The sequence below is a fragment of the Lutjanus erythropterus genome, chromosome 15 (genome assembly GCF_056507025.1).
Source record: "Lutjanus erythropterus isolate fLutEry1 chromosome 15, fLutEry1.hap2, whole genome shotgun sequence".
Taxonomy (NCBI): Eukaryota; Metazoa; Chordata; class Actinopteri; order Lutjaniformes; family Lutjanidae; genus Lutjanus; species Lutjanus erythropterus.
In genome coordinates this window covers 4,714,911-4,730,785 of record NC_139331.1, presented here as the reverse complement: position 1 = coordinate 4,730,785, position 15,875 = coordinate 4,714,911, and the positions used below count along the sequence as shown (strand labels likewise).

The window sequence follows — 15,875 nt, the reverse complement described above, 5'->3', positions numbered from 1 at the left end:
ATATTTTAAGAGGTGAATTTAAACTAAAGTATGGTGAGATTTTTTCTACCTTTATGTCTAATTCCCAATCCATAATGAAGCTGTGAACAACCATTAAGAAAATAATGTCCCATAGTATTATCTGTCCAAGAAAAAGTACCACACTGTAAAAATACAGTGTGTTGAGAAATGAGTGCAGAAATATGCTGAGATTTCAGAACATGCAGACTAAAGCACATACAGTAGTGATAACCCTGAGGCCATATCATGTGTATTAGGTTGCTGATTCAGTTATTTGTACATGTGTGAGGAAGGATGTAATAAAAAGGAAACACTGAGCCCAGAGTTTTCTGCTACAACTGTGTTTGGAAATAAAAACTGAGCTTAAAATACACACAAAGTGCTTGTTAGTGGATACATTCACTGCTGGTTTGCACATGGGGTTTGATGACAAGACAAAAAATATAGGATGTCACCAGCCGTATAATTTCAAGCGCACCTAAAACCTAATGCAGCATCATGAAGTTCACTGACTCAGAAATATCTGTCTAAGGCTTGCTAACATTAGCCATCATACACTGACAGCGCACCAAAGTGTACTGATGTTTTTGCTAATAAATTCAACTCTTTGTTTTGTGGCAGTTATTGGAATATAGGCTAATACATGCTAATATGTAGCCCACATAAAGAAGAGTCATGAAGTCATTGAAGTGATGCTGTATATTTACTTAACTTTACTTGTTATTTAATGCAAACGTGTGTAATTATCCCTGACATGTGTGAGTTGGGAGAGGATCATGTAATCAGTGCATGAGTGCATGTGTGATCACTGGAACAATGTCCTGTCCGCAGCTACTCTCGAATACTACTGGACTGATCAGCGTAATTTTTTTTCTGTGCACATTTTATGCTGTTATGTTTTTTAGAGCTGCAACAATTATTCAATTATTAAATTAATCGCCAGCTATTTTGATAATAGATTGATTGGTCTGACTTTTTCAGGAAAAAAGTAAAACATCTCTGATTTCAGCTTCTTGAAGTGAACACTTTCTATTTCTTTAGTCCATTATGACAGTAAGCTGAATACCTTTGGGTTGCGGACAAAAATAGACATTTGAGGACGTCATTGTGGGCTTTGGGGAACACTGATCAACATTTTTCACCATTTTATGACATTTTATGGACAAAACAACTTATCAGTTAATTGAGAAAATAATCAACAGATTAATCGTCAGTGAAAATAATTGTTAGTTGCCGCCATAATGTTTTTATGGCCACTGGCATTATGTTTTCAAGGCATCCTGTGATTGTGAATGCAATATCTCAAGAACAACTTCAGGGAATTTCTTTAAACTTGACACAAATATTGACTTGGACTCAAAGACAAACTGATTAGATTTTGGTGGTTAGAGGTCAAAGATCATGGTGACCTCACTACAACACATTTTTGGCCATAACTCAAGATTTCATATGCTAATTATGACTAAATTCCACACAAATGTAATAATAATTGGATAAAATTATGAGGTGATAACATTTTATATCCAAAAGGTCAAAGGTCAGCTTCACTGTGACATCATAACATTCAGCTCTCCTCCTCTGTAAAAACAGTCTCTAAATGAAGACAGCATGTTTCTACTTAGAAATTATTCACTGGAGTCGCACATGGATACTGAGAACTTCCATTTTTAACATCCTCCAAAAATAGAATTAATACTTTTTATTAAATTCCTCTACAGTCTTCAGTACATGTTATGTGAGTCTGGACAGGTAGGTGGAGGCATGCGACCATGAGGTGTTAATTGTAATTAAAAACCTGCAGCTGCAAGCCAGTTTGTTTTTTCGCTCGCTCTGCTCCGACAAATCAACATGAAGTCACAGGAGAAAGCAAGTGACAGATGGACTGACAACAAAGTCCTGTCCTGTGTGAACATTCGCTGGGCAAAAAACTTACCTGTAAAAACAGCCGTTACATTTTCGGACTAATTTTCCAAATCTTTAGATCTCTTGAGACCGCTGAGGAAAGCAGACAACAACTGACTGTAAAAATAGTCTCTAAGAGAAGACAACACGGTCTTTCGCGCGAAATTATTCTTCGTAGTCGCACATGTATAGTAACAAAATACACCTAATACCTTTTATTAAATTCTTTCAAAGTTACAGGTGTATATGCTGGTAAATTCCGTATTAAATTCCTCCAAAGTCTTCACTACAGACAGTATATGACTCTGGACAGACAGGGATGTAAACTGTAACATGACTGGTTGAGCAGTGATTCTATCTTTTGACTGCTCTTTTTCATACGACCATTGACAGCTGACTTCTCACTCTTCTTAACCGACCACTATGGTCCACAGCTGTTTCAGTTCAAGATCTTGTTTCAGCTCAGGACAACGTATGTGGGGGTCGTGCACAACGTTGGTGGAACAATCTGGCAGTGGTGGTGGCATTGCAGTAGGTGCTTCACCAAAAGCTAAAATGCAGTGCAAGCAGAGAAGAGTCAAAAAGACAGAAAACTCAGTCTCAGTTTCATCAGCCACCAGAACCTGTTGTTTACTTCAGACCAAGTGAGGCTTCAGCAGCTAAGCCCAAGTGTTGTGTGCAGGGAATAATAGCTAGCTAATTAGATTCAATTTTTCTTTTGTAAGAGGTGAAATGTGTTACATCCATTTCTCCAGTTACATAGTCTTGCTTATAAAGTTTGAGTTTATAACAGCTGCTTTAATCTGCTGGTAGTTCTATACATTCAAGGATAAAGACTTTAGATCACAACACTTGAAAACACCTCTCATTAGTAAATGTACATCACATTACAGTTAATAGTCGTTGGAGAGATTCAGAAATGCCCCTGAACTCATCTTACACAACATCAAAGGTACTTTTATGGTGGGTGCCAAGAGTACAGTGTACTGCTGGAGCCATTATTCCAAACTGATCTGCTCTTATGTAATGCCAGGAGGAGAATGGGATAGAGGATGATCTCCTGTGGCAGGGGGGAGTAGTGTGCAGGCGCAGGTCCACTCCTGCCTGCATAGCAACAGGAGGACGGAGGCGAGAAGACAAGGGTAATCTAGGACCAATGGAAGCTGTGGTCTGCTCTCAGTTAACATATGTTCAGCACTTCTCTGGATCGTGTATGTTTAGTCATAAACAATCCATATAATCCAGCAGAGACGGGCTGCAGCGGTGTAATCCCAGAGGAATTCAATAAACCACAGGCAGCTAGCAAGTCCTGGTAGTGAGACTTAATCCAGAGGCTGTTTCTGTTTCTGCCCCAACCCTTCCCCCGCTCCCTCAGGACTTCACCATGACCCTGTATCTGAGGCACTACTGGAAGGACGAGAGGCTGGCCTTCCCCAGCGCCACCAACAAAAGCATGACCTTCGACGGGCGCCTGGTGAAGAAAATCTGGGTGCCCGATGTGTTCTTCGTCCACTCCAAGAGGTCTTTCATCCATGACACCACCACTGACAACATCATGCTGCGGGTCTTCCCCGACGGCCACGTCCTGTACAGCCTGAGGTGAGGACGGCACAGTTTGCACGCCAGCCTCATGAGACCCGCTCGGCCTCGGCTCGGCATGCACACAGAGCTGCTGATGTTGACGCTGTGCTTTAATTCCCTGTAGGGTTACAGTAACTGCCGCGTGCAACATGGATTTCAGTCGTTTCCCTTTGGACTCGCAGACGTGCACGCTGGAGCTAGAGAGCTGTAAGTACTCATATGCCCTGACACTCTGCTGCTAAGAAGACAGTGGAAATACTGTAATGGACTACTAATTATTAAATGCCTGAAGCGTTTTGCAGCATGTTGCCTCAATCAGCACCACACTGATTAAACAATGAATTCTTATTTATTATTATTCTACACCACCTTAATGAAATATACTGTTATTTATCAGGTTGGCAGAGTAGTTGTTAATTATCTCCGTGAGCATAAGGCTGTGTGTGTGAATGTGTGAGTGTGTTCTGTTCTGTTTGTGACTGCATCCTCTCATGGTTCTTGTTTTTGAAAAACCTTGAATTCTGTTGACTGCTCTGTTTCATACCAAGTGCTGGCTCATCTCAATCATCATAAAAAAGACATCAACAACTGCTAGGCTGAAAACAAGCCTTACCTACTCTGTTGCAGGTCAAATCCACAGAAAACTTTAATTTCATCTTAAAAAGGAGGATCTGCAGATTAATTCCATATGCGATATGTTATGATTCTCACAAACTCAGGCGTGATACAAAATGAATAAATCCCATTTTTGTTAGGTTCTAGTCATCTTAACTGAAAAGGATCTTTCTTTGTTTATTACTGGCAGCCTGTACACCACAATACCACCTACTGTAACACAGTGTTTACATCACGCCTTTTTAACCATTTCATGCATGGATTATGACAGCTTCAGTCAGTTTTTTTTCCCCCTTTTTTTAATTCCTCTTATTTCAGGCAGTTTTTCACGCGTTCACTCAGGTGGACAGCATGCATTTTCATGAGTCTTCAAAAATATGAAATATGTATTTAACAAACCAATGAATAAAATGCTAAAATAAAATAATATATATTTGTAATGCAGCTAAACTAATGTTTTCACATACTGTAACATTCAAACACTGTTAAATACCTCACTCTTGACTTTCTATCACACTTGAGCTTTACAAAATATAAAGACACTGGCAAACCATTACTCACGTAATGTAACTGCTGATGCACAAAATATTGTTTTTGTGACAAAAACTACTAATTTATTAATTAATTCTAGTAACATAAATCAACTGATTCACAGCTGAAAAACGTTACAGCAGATGAAGTATTTTCAAGAATAACTAAGTGGCAGTAATAGTATGAATTGTGGTTATAATATAGTCAACAATGCATGATGTCCCAACACAACAAAAAAATCAATACTTGGACATTTTTACACCGTATTACTCATTAGTCGTTACTTGATGTCAAAACACTGATCTGCTCAGTGTTTCTGTTGGTTTTGAGGAAATTATGTTGCACTTACAACAACTGGCCAGTGGGTGGCAGTGTATGAGATGGTGCAGCAGTGTCCACTGAGGTGAACGATGTGCAACTATACCATCAAAACCCACACATGGACTATAAAATAGCTTTTTATGAGCTGTCCACTGTAGTGTAGTGTAGTGTAGGTTAAAGAAGGTATTTTCTATATTAAACCTTTTTTATTCAAATATTAAAATAAAGCTCTTTGAAATTGTAATTGTTTGTCCCCTGTCTCTAACAGACTTTTGATGCTCCACGCCCTTCTCATATCTACAGTACCAACCTGTCTCCCTTTCACCGTCTCTTCTTCAGAAACATTTTTTACTCATTAATTATTTACAGCCGCATCAATTTTGTAGTTTTCCGGTTGCTGTTAAGCTGCTGTCAATGAACTCACTCTTACTGTGCAGATTTTTCACACTGAATTTTTTCAATTTCTTGAGGGCCTTAGGCTTTCAGCATGTTTCGCTGCAAAACATTCTCAAGGCAGCAGCTTTTGTGTTTCATCATGACCCTTGGCATCTCATACTGATGCACAAGGTATCTTTAGACACTGCCAGAAAGCCTTTTTAAACATGTGGTTAATGTTTTGAAATGGTTACAGTTTGGTTACATTTAGGCAATACTTTGTCATATTTTGGGTTAAAATAAGTACATTATGTAATGTACATCATGTGACTTAGTCACAAGTCATGTAACGTTATGAACCGTAAAACTTTTAATAGCATTTTGGTTTCAAATGGGACTTGAATCCTGATCTCCTGGGAGACCATCCATCCCCCCCACCTCCTCCATACAAGGACTCTGTTGCTCGTTATTCTACAATGAAAGCCCGGTGTGTCTCATGCGAACGCTAAAGGCTACCTTGTGCATCTTGACAAAACAGGTCCTTGACAAAACATTGGTATTCGACAATTTGGGAATGGGACCACGTTTCTCAGCAAGCTTTATTTTGAAAGTCTACTCAGTCATTGTATATTTATTATAGATAACTTGACCACAGAGTCCTGTATTTGTAAAACAGACACTAGAGGGGGTATCTACAGTATCATAGCTTGAACTGACCAAGCTGCTGTATTTGAAAACATGAGAGAGAGAATATGAGTACATTTTAAGCAATGTTGTAATGCTGTCCTTGATTAGAGACCAGCCTTTATTTGTTTGAAAGACTCAGCCTTTGGTTGAATTCTGGCCTCTATTTGAAAATTTGCTGCATTTTCTAAGGTTTTTCTAAGTTCAGTTCAGTTCAGTCTCAACGGAGATCAAACTACTGCTGCTGATTCTGAAACTAGTACAACTCTATACTTACATTCCTGCTCTCTGTCCTTCAGATGCTTACACAGATGAAGACCTGATGCTGTACTGGAAAAGTGGCGATGAGTCCCTGAGCACCGATGACAGGATTTCTTTGTCTCAGTTCCTCATCCAGAAGTTTCACACTACCTCCAGACTGGCTTTCTACAGCAGCACAGGTACACTGACAGAACAAACGCTGAGTGGAAGTTTACAGAGATATTTTATGTGATACTGGATAACCCCAAAGCCCAAAAGGCCCAGGTTCACTGTGGCAATTAGTGTGGAGCAGCTTGATTAATTGATCAAAATAAATTGAAATTTATGAAATGGAAATGGAGAGGACCTTAATTTGACTCCCGCCTTATCCTGAAAGCCTGTATTGTCGAGGGGCCCTGTGTCGAAATATATCTTAATACCATTAACATTTCAGTTGAAATTATGCTTACATGATGCATATTTTTAAATAAATCCATGTTTAGTCAAAGTATAAGCATCCAAAGTTGAAGAAAACTTGGGGAATCAGGAGCCTAAGTTCAGTTTTTGCCCAGAGGCCTGCTGACCAGTTCGTCAGGCCCTGATGCTCTGATGAGTCAGAAGTGATCACATTGGCTGAGCTGAACCTCCGTAAGGCGAGCCAGAGAATCAAGGAAAGTTCATTTATACAACGTGTTTTATACACAAAGTAATTCACCTCATGCATTAAAATGTGGAGGACCACAAGTGTCACAAAAATGGTAATAAAGCATTCCATTAATCAATAATTAACTACAATAAAAACAGGCATCAATAAAGTTGTTAATTAATGTATTCATCTATAAATAAATAGGCTAAATTACATAATTAAGTAATTCATTATTTTATATTTGAATGAGCAATAAAAAGAGGAATTTACAAATGAAATATTAATCCATCAAAAAAATCATTCAAATTAAAAAGGGATTTGCAAAAACAACATCAAATAGTCAATAAGTGCATCATTTAAAAACACATTAATGAATAAATTATGGAATTTAAAAGTGGATTTACATATTGAATTAAGAATACAGATTTAAATCAGGTCTTTAAAAGGGCATGTTCCTTTACCATTTACATTTCCCTGATGCTTTTCCTTCTCTGTTAGACAATTTGTTTAGCTTCTCCTTTTAGCCTTTCTGTGACACTTTGGCCCCTGTGCTCAGAGCCGGTCCTGACCTCCCTTGGACCCTAAGCAAAGTTCTGTTAAACGGCCCTCCTATCTGACCAGTGAGCCATGAAAACCATTTGCCTTTGTCAAAAAAATTTTCTAGCTTCTGGGTTTACTCACTTACGTAGTATGGTATGTGATCCACGGAATTTATGCAGTAGTGTTTTTCGCACTGGCCCTGTCCATGAGGTTCCACTTCACCCATAGACTTTGATCAAAAATTCATAATAGAAAGTGTCAAGGTGTCCTGTCAACAGTTTTAGACAGTGCTGGCAACCTATGAGGAAAATGCTTTTTCTGGCCGCGGTGGAATTTTCCCGACAACAACATGAGTGGCCACTGGGAAAGATTGGAGGCAAAACTGAGCAACAATGCTATATTCAGGTTTTTGCTAAATCCAAATGGGCGCAGCTGTGGAAACGTTGCGGAAACACGATGCTTGAGATTCTACCAGCAGCACCCAGGAGCGTCCCAGAAGCAGCTCTCCGCTCAGTTCCGCTTCAAATACACACCAAGTTCCGCTTCAAATACACACCAAGTCTATTTTTGACGGATGGTGCTTCAGTCTGCACAGAGCAGATTGAGCAGGCAGGAAGTCAGGCACAGAAAAAGTAGAGAGAATCCAGTCACTTTTCAAAATAAAAGACTCAGGATTATAAAGACAGACAGTAAAGAAACTATTTTACTACACAGTGTACTTATCCATGGTAGAAGCCAGAAGAGCAAGGAAAGAGGATCAAATCAACAAAATCTGAGCAAGTACACATAATCAGGTGGGCAAAAAGCTCCACTGTTGAAACACTTCTGAAACGTTACTGGTGGGGACTGCAAATGCATGGATGACAGTTTGAAACCACTGAGTTTGAAACAGTGGAGACAGCCATGTCTACTGGAATCAACTAGTTAGATTTGGGAAGCAGGACTGCTTATCCTGTCCTCATGTGAAGTCACAGTGACAGTTGGTGGCAGTGATGCACCTCTCAGCAGTAGTACTTTCAACTCTGTTGAATGACACAGAAGAAGAATGGCTGGAGTACTCAGGTCCAGTCTTGTTCTTGAGACATTTTTTTCTATTATCTGGGACTTGTCTCTGACTGAAATGGTTTTGACTCCATCGTCACTTGTCTTCCTGTGGGTATGGAGGAGCTGTGTCAATAAGTTCAAGTAGTTTCAAGATCATCAAAGGTTTGAAATCCTGTGTTCATTGCCTGTGTTTGATATTTCTACTTCCATTAAAGGGATAGCTTGGGGTTTTTTTGAAGTGGGGTTCTATAGATAGAGATGCACATCAGTACCATATCTGCCAACCTTGAGACCTCAAAAATAGGGAGGATTTTGAAACCACAGCGGGAAATCTGGGGATCCTTGAGTTTCATAGACTTGTACTCTGGTACCTTTTAAAGAATAAAGTTTAAATAAATAAACTTATGCCTGTTTTTGAAAACAAATGCCTGCAAATGGTTTATAACTCACAATTATTGGCTAGAAAACACAATGGGACCACAGCAGCTGGAACTGCAAGATCATGCAATCACGCTAGAATCCGTCTTGCCAGTGCAGTGCGGTGCAGCCAATCAGCATCCTAATAGGGACTACTGGCAGCTATGGGCGTGGTTTTAGGTGTGATGACAGCAAGAAGCATCCATGGAAGCGACTCATCTCAAACAAACAATGGCAGCTCCTGAAGAGATTAGCGTAAATACTGTGATAACATCAGTTATATCAGAACTAGAGAGTATTTCTTTATTGAAAGAAGAGCAAAGAATAACACTGAAGGCTTTTCGGCTTTGGGAAGAGTTTGATCTGATTGGTTGAAGTTAGGTTGTTCATCCAATTACCTGCAAAGTGTTTTTTTTTTAAGTGCCTGTCCTTCTCCAAATAGTTTCTAAGAACAACTTCCCAGATGGTTCCTGTGTAACAAACCATCTGGCTTGTCAGTTTACCACAGCTGTAGTACATTTACAAATTACAGATTTTACAAATGTTTTTCTCAGGGTATTTTAATTTGGCTGCTTTAAGAAAAAAATGTCCCTTACATTACAGTCCTTTACATAAGAAAGCAAAAATCAGAAGAAATGTGGGAAAATTGTGACCACAGGAGGAAACAAGGAGGGAAAATCACAAGGGTTGGCAAACATGGTCAGTACCTACAGTAGATGGTGGTTAAATGACTTTCTAACTGAAGAAATGCATTTAAAGTTTGAAGCCTTTGCTGAAACAATGTCATGGCTCCTCACTACAATCCACAGACCACACTGACAACAGTAGTCAAAGACAGAAAATAGTGTGATTAAAGGTGGGAAAAAATAAAAGGTGTTCACTCTGAAAATAATTGTTTGGCTGTACCCGCTGAGGTTTTACTCAACCACTGAGATTAGCATTGTGCCCACAGAAAAGCTGTTCCTCTGAAAAATGTGTTTGTAACACGGGAGCTGGAACACTGATGTGAAAAAAGCAACACTGGGCTACGTTTTCATATATTTCATATATTTCCCTCACATTGTTATTTTGTGCCATTTCTCTTGCTGTGCTCTGCTGCCATAGATTTTGTTATCCAAAGCAATTATCTTTCTCTATTCAGCTGTTGTTGTGTTTGTTCACTGGTTTGTTTGGGGTGGTTTTATATGCCCCCCTAAGAGTTCTATCGCCCCTCCACAGATTAGTTGTTCATTTCACCTGGTTCTGTTAGTGTTTGTCCTGACATTTTAGCACACCGTGCCTTTGTTTTACCTCTGACGCACCAACAATCTGCAAACCCAACGCTGTGTTTTACTTCTTCCCCGTCTCCAGGCTGGTACAACCGTCTGTACATCAACTTCACTCTGCGGCGTCACATCTTCTTTTTCCTGCTGCAGACCTACTTCCCCGCCACTCTCATGGTCATGCTGTCCTGGGTGTCCTTCTGGATCGACCGCAGGGCCGTCCCTGCCCGGGTGTCATTAGGTAAGAAGATATGCAACACAGTGACCATCCTTCCTGTTCAAATTTAATGTGTAACCACCTGAGAAAGGAAGTCAGCACATGAGAACCTCAAAGTGTAATGTTACAATGTTTTAAACATGGCCCAAGTTTTAGATAATGAAGTAAATATCTGTAAAATGAATCCCTGTGAGCAAAAAAGGTCAGTTTTCAAACTGCTCTGAATGCAACATTTCCACAATTTTCTTCTTCTTACACATCGAGCATTGAGATGCGCCCATCCACCCACCCACTCTGTCAAACTTAATGGAAAAAATATTAACTGGTTTTCCCTCTGATGACCTCCACATGCTCTGCTTGAACTCTTGGTGATTTATAGAGTTTCCTGAGGGACAGATACCTTTACTTACTGCTTAAGTAACAGCTAACTTCTTTTAATTGTAACCCATCTGCGGTTAGCCTGTTAGCTCAGTTAGCCAAGCAGCAAGGGCTCTATAGTAACACTCTATTTGAAGGGGTGTACATAAAGCTGTCATTGCACTTTTAATTATTCAAAGATTCTGGGAAAACATATTTTAAAAGATCAAACTCTTAGCCATCAATCATCAATTAAACCATAACTGTTATTTAGCTTTGATTTAGAGGTGCTACAGAGTTGACATGTTATGGTTGAGATACATCTGATAGCAATATTATTTGATGACTTTATCTAAAAATAGAAACTTTCCCAGTGCTTGAGCAGTATTCCAGACAGGGGTCTTTAGGGTATAGCTAACCCTCTTTATGCCTGATTAAGTCATGTTTTTTTTTTTGTTTTTGTTTTTTTAGATTTGACAGTTGACAAAAACCTGGAGCACAACTTTAAAAGGCCAACATTTTCAGAAAAAAATTATACAATTAAAAAGATGATTTTTATTCTTATGTTATCAGTAGGCACTGCTAGTTTTAGATTTTGAAGACTTTTAACACATTTTAATTCATTTGAAATTGAGAATTCTTGCTTGGGCCAAGAGTGTTTTCTGGCCCAGAGCAAGTTTAGAAATAAAAAAGAATAAAGCAACCTAAAACGTTAAAAAAAAAAAATGCATATATTTCACAATTTCACAAAAAATAAGTGTTGGTATAACTTTTTCTTTTTGTTTTTGTTTTTTGTCTTTTTTTTCCGTAGGACATGATTTGTCCCAGTTTAACTGGTTTAAAGATTTATTCATGTAATTTGCATGCAAAATAGGTCCACCCAACCAGCAGACAAAAAATTCATCCTGCGGCAACACTTCAAAAGTAGCCCAAATGTGTCTGTGTCTCTCTGGATGGACTGTGCTCAGTAAGTGGGGGAGGACAGCTGCATGTTCAGTCGACCAATTTCCAGCCAGACAGAAATCCTTGTCGTTTGTCTTGGAACCTCCTTTGTTTTTTTTTGTTTTTTCTTTTCTATGCACAGAGCTTACAAGAGTGAGCTCATTGTGTCTGGATCCTCTGTATTCACAGTCTGTACAACAACTTTCATGAAAAAGTGTTGAAGAAAAGTAGAGTTAAATTCATACTGATGAGAGTAGCTTGAAAAATTATAATAGCTAATGATAGTATGAAGTGTAGATATGCTTTTTTTAAAACTTTTATACAGTGTGTAAATAGATACATTCTGACATCAAATATATGGAAATTGCTGTGTGATGTAATCTAACAACATCTAGCATCTTTTCAAGCAGACTTAATCTGCTTTGCATTTAAAATAGATGTCAGCACTGTACAGACTGGAGCTATTTTCTGCCCAACAACAGTCTAGTGCAGTGGTTCTGTGCAGCATCCTCAGGCCTCGATGACACATTTGGTACCATCGGGCCTGTTGTATAGCTAAATTAAAAGACTATACAGGACTTAAAGTTCTCACCAACTCCATCTGGCAACTTTCACCACAGCTGGAGACTGTGCACAGAAGTGCTGGGTGGATGGATAAACCGTTGTGGGTGAAGAAATAGTTCCAGCATGCAATTCCCTAAATCCACAAATGACAGTTGTTACTGTCTGTTCTGTCTGTTTGCTCAGGGATTAAACAAAGAAGATACAACCTGTTAAGCACTCAGCTTTAGTAAGTGTATTTTTGAACTTTGCACAGAGCCAGGCTAGTTTTCTCTCTCTGCCTCCTGTCTTAAAACTAATCTTGGGTAACCACATCCCGACTCCAGCTCTGCAGTCAAACACAAACACAAGATTTGGTTTTGATCTTCTCATCCTCAGAAATAAAGTCAATAACTTTATTTCCTAAAATGATAAACTATTCCTTTAACCCTGACAGTGTATAGCAGAGACCTAAAATGAGATCTTGGCAGGCACTACGTTGTACTTAAAGAAAAAAATATTACTTTTTAGCCAAAACATAAGCTAATGTGGATCTTTGCTGCACAACCAATATCATCATCTGTGTTCTGCTGTGAATTATTCAATCACCATTAGACTGAGCAGACTAGAGAAATGTAGCAAAAGATATGGTGAGTAGCCAAAAGGGCACGGCTCTCAATGTGACTCAACTAGAACCAGAGTCGGCTGCAGAATACATCAAATCGAGGGCATAGGGTAACCATGGTGGGGAGCGGGGGCACAAACTAATGTTAAAGAACTCAGTATGCAAATACTTCCTCATATGTGTAACAACCAACACACCAACCCAGCTCCAATTCCAAAACATGGTGCAAAGTCTCACACACATACTGCACTATGCAAGTCATTACATCATCATTTGAAATAGACTGCATATCCACTCTCACTGTATGAATTTAGACAGACTCAGATTTTGCGGAATAATGAAAGCCAAGGCAGGCAGTGAGTGTTGGTGCTGAACCCCCGAAGAATGGTGTCCCTCCATTCAGTTGTGCAATTTCTGGGTCTTAGTCTCTCTCAAATGCCAGCTGAACCAAATGGGCCCTTGTTTTGTGGAGCACTGCACGTCTGTGGTCTGAAAATACGTTTCTCATGGTGGAGAATGAGTTTTCACATTTTGCTGGTGAGGCTCCAAATGTTAAGGATTTCATGTCTGGTATAATAAATACCAATTAATTAATAAAACACAAAGTTTGGGGCTACAGGCTTTGCCTGCTTGTGGATGGGTGGATGGGGGGAACAACAACTTTTGGCCCACAAATGCCCCCCAGTGACACCGATCCTGACTGGAACATAGTCTTGGCTTCATAGTCTTGGCCGCAGTCACAAGTAAGTGTTTGCACTTGAACCCTACATCAAGTCAAGACAGACAAGTCAGAATTCTTTTTTATGAAAACTGAAATAACATTGGCTAAGCATTAGCTCGCTAGCTATGTCACTATTAACTTTGACTTCCCATTCTTTGTCCAACTACAAATGTTGAAAGGAAGTTGGAAGTTGCTCCTCACTAATTTTCAAAAAGCACATTTTGCATATTGCATTTTGGTTTTGTTGACCGCTGCATAGTTTTATTCTGAATTATTATTTTTGAATAATTTTTTCCAACTGGAGCACAGAAGTGTAATTGGATGCTGTTAGATTGTTTCAAACAAAGTGGATCTGGGGAATAAAGTGCCACCTTGCTGAGAATCAGTGGTGTTAATGTTAGTTGATTCAGAAAATGAAGGGAAATTAATTGTTTTCATCGATTCACATTTTTAAAATAAGAGCCGTTTTTGTCTTTGGGCTTGGGGGAAAGTATCAAATGTTTTCAAGTCAAAAGTCCCAAGTCAAAGTGAAGTCACCGGTAACTGGTGTCAGAGTCCAGGTTGAATTGCAAATCTGTTTTGATTTTGTCAAATCAAGTCAAAAGCATCTTTTGTGGTCACTAAAGCCACAACACACTTGAATGAGTAAAAATTCCCCAACTTCTAGTCTTTACTTTAGACACAGACTTCAGACAGAGATGAAAGTTAAATATTCTTCATATGTCCCAAAATCCCTCTTGAATGCTGTGTTGATACAAGCTTGTATGGTCTCTGTGTTTCAGGTATAACTACGGTGCTCACCATGTCCACCATCATCACTGGAGTCAACGCCTCCATGCCCAGGGTGTCCTACATCAAAGCTGTGGATATTTACCTCTGGGTCAGTTTCGTCTTTGTCTTCCTGTCTGTGCTTGAGTATGCTGCTGTCAACTACCTGACGACAGTAAGGGACGGGAAAGACCGCAAGCTCAGAGAAAAAGCAAGGGAACAGGTACAGAGACCTTTTCACAAGTGGCATAAGCCTCCTAAAGGCACTGTCACATTTTTAAACAATCTTGATTTCTTTCCTCTGTTTCATCCAGTCCCAGACGCTTCCCTGCACCTGTGGCATGTCCCACGCCAGGACCATGATGCTGGACGGTACATACAGTGAGGCAGATGCGAACAGCCTGGCAGGGTACACAAGGGCCTCCATGGCGGCCGAGGACGCGTCGGAAAAACAGGAGCGAATGGTGGTGCATCTCTCCCTGGACAACGAGCCCACAGGGACCAAGAAAAAGGGCATCCGCGGATTCAGGATCATCCAGAACACCCACGCCATCGACACCTACTCTCGCATGATTTTCCCTGGCGCCTACATCCTGTTTAACCTGATCTATTGGTGTGTTTACTGCTGAGCTGTGCATTTTAGCCTGAACTGTAGCAGCAAAAGAAAAAAACCGCGACCTCAGAAGAGAGATGAAGTTTCACAAAAGTTTCCGTTCTGCATGTTCAGGTGGAACGATGAGTTTGGGAAGATGGCAATCAGAGGTTTCTGGGTTTTTCCAACTCTGGCTCACACACCACCGCTGGACTGGACCACTTACACAGCTTCTACTCCTCTACATGATCATATCAAGCTCATATTTTCCCCAATCGTACTGCAACAACCATGTGGTGCTGGTTGCACAAGTTTTGCTCTTAGACTAGTCTAATGCCAGTTGTACAAAAACAAAAAAGACTTTTAATCCTAAAAAGTTAGCCACCAGACTATTGCAATGGTCTCACCGTAGATTCTTAAACTCTACCTACCACCAACATGGCCACCCCAAAACAGAGGTGACTGCCTACCAGATATCATGATGTTTTAAAGCTTTTGTAGCCAACTTCTTGTTATTTGCATCTTATTTAAATAGAATTTTTGTATAAACTTTAGCATTAACACTGTTTCCTTTTGAAGTCCACATGAAACGGAAAGCAGAGTGACTGGCGTTTACAGTAGACAATAGCGCTGAATGTGCGTTATGCTCTTGCTGACTCTCTCTCTCTCACACTGACCAGGACCAAACACAGCCTTCAAGACTGACAGAGGTTTGAAAACAGTACAAAGGTGTTTGGTTCCTGGCGTGGCTAACCAAGCTAGCTAGCTTCTGGCATTAAACTTAACTAATTTAGCAACAAATTTAGCTATCTTTCCATCAGGAAACTCCATAAATCATGTAGGACTGTATTCCTCATCCGTCTCTGAGGTTGCGTTCAGTCCAGGTCAGGCTGTGTTCACTGGGATGCTGCTGATCCTGGTTCCATTGCCCGATGACGGGAATAAATTCTAGCCA

The 15,875-nt window shown here is 39.9% G+C and overlaps 1 protein-coding gene across 1 annotated transcript in view; it reads left to right on the top strand.

Annotated features, from left to right (window-relative positions):
- LOC146313893 (gamma-aminobutyric acid receptor subunit rho-2-like) overlaps positions 1-15,518 on the top strand; it is a 37,528-nt gene extending 22,010 nt beyond the window's left edge. The window contains exons 4-9 of the mRNA XM_084737137.1: positions 3,278-3,501; positions 3,608-3,690; positions 6,309-6,449; positions 10,247-10,399; positions 14,343-14,551; positions 14,643-15,518. Coding sequence (XP_084593263.1) covers positions 3,278-3,501; positions 3,608-3,690; positions 6,309-6,449; positions 10,247-10,399; positions 14,343-14,551; positions 14,643-14,957 — 1,125 coding nt within the window. The 3' untranslated portion in view covers positions 14,958-15,518. The remainder of the gene's footprint in view (positions 1-3,277; positions 3,502-3,607; positions 3,691-6,308; positions 6,450-10,246; positions 10,400-14,342; positions 14,552-14,642) is intronic.
- The last annotated feature ends 357 nt before the right edge of the window (positions 15,519-15,875 follow it).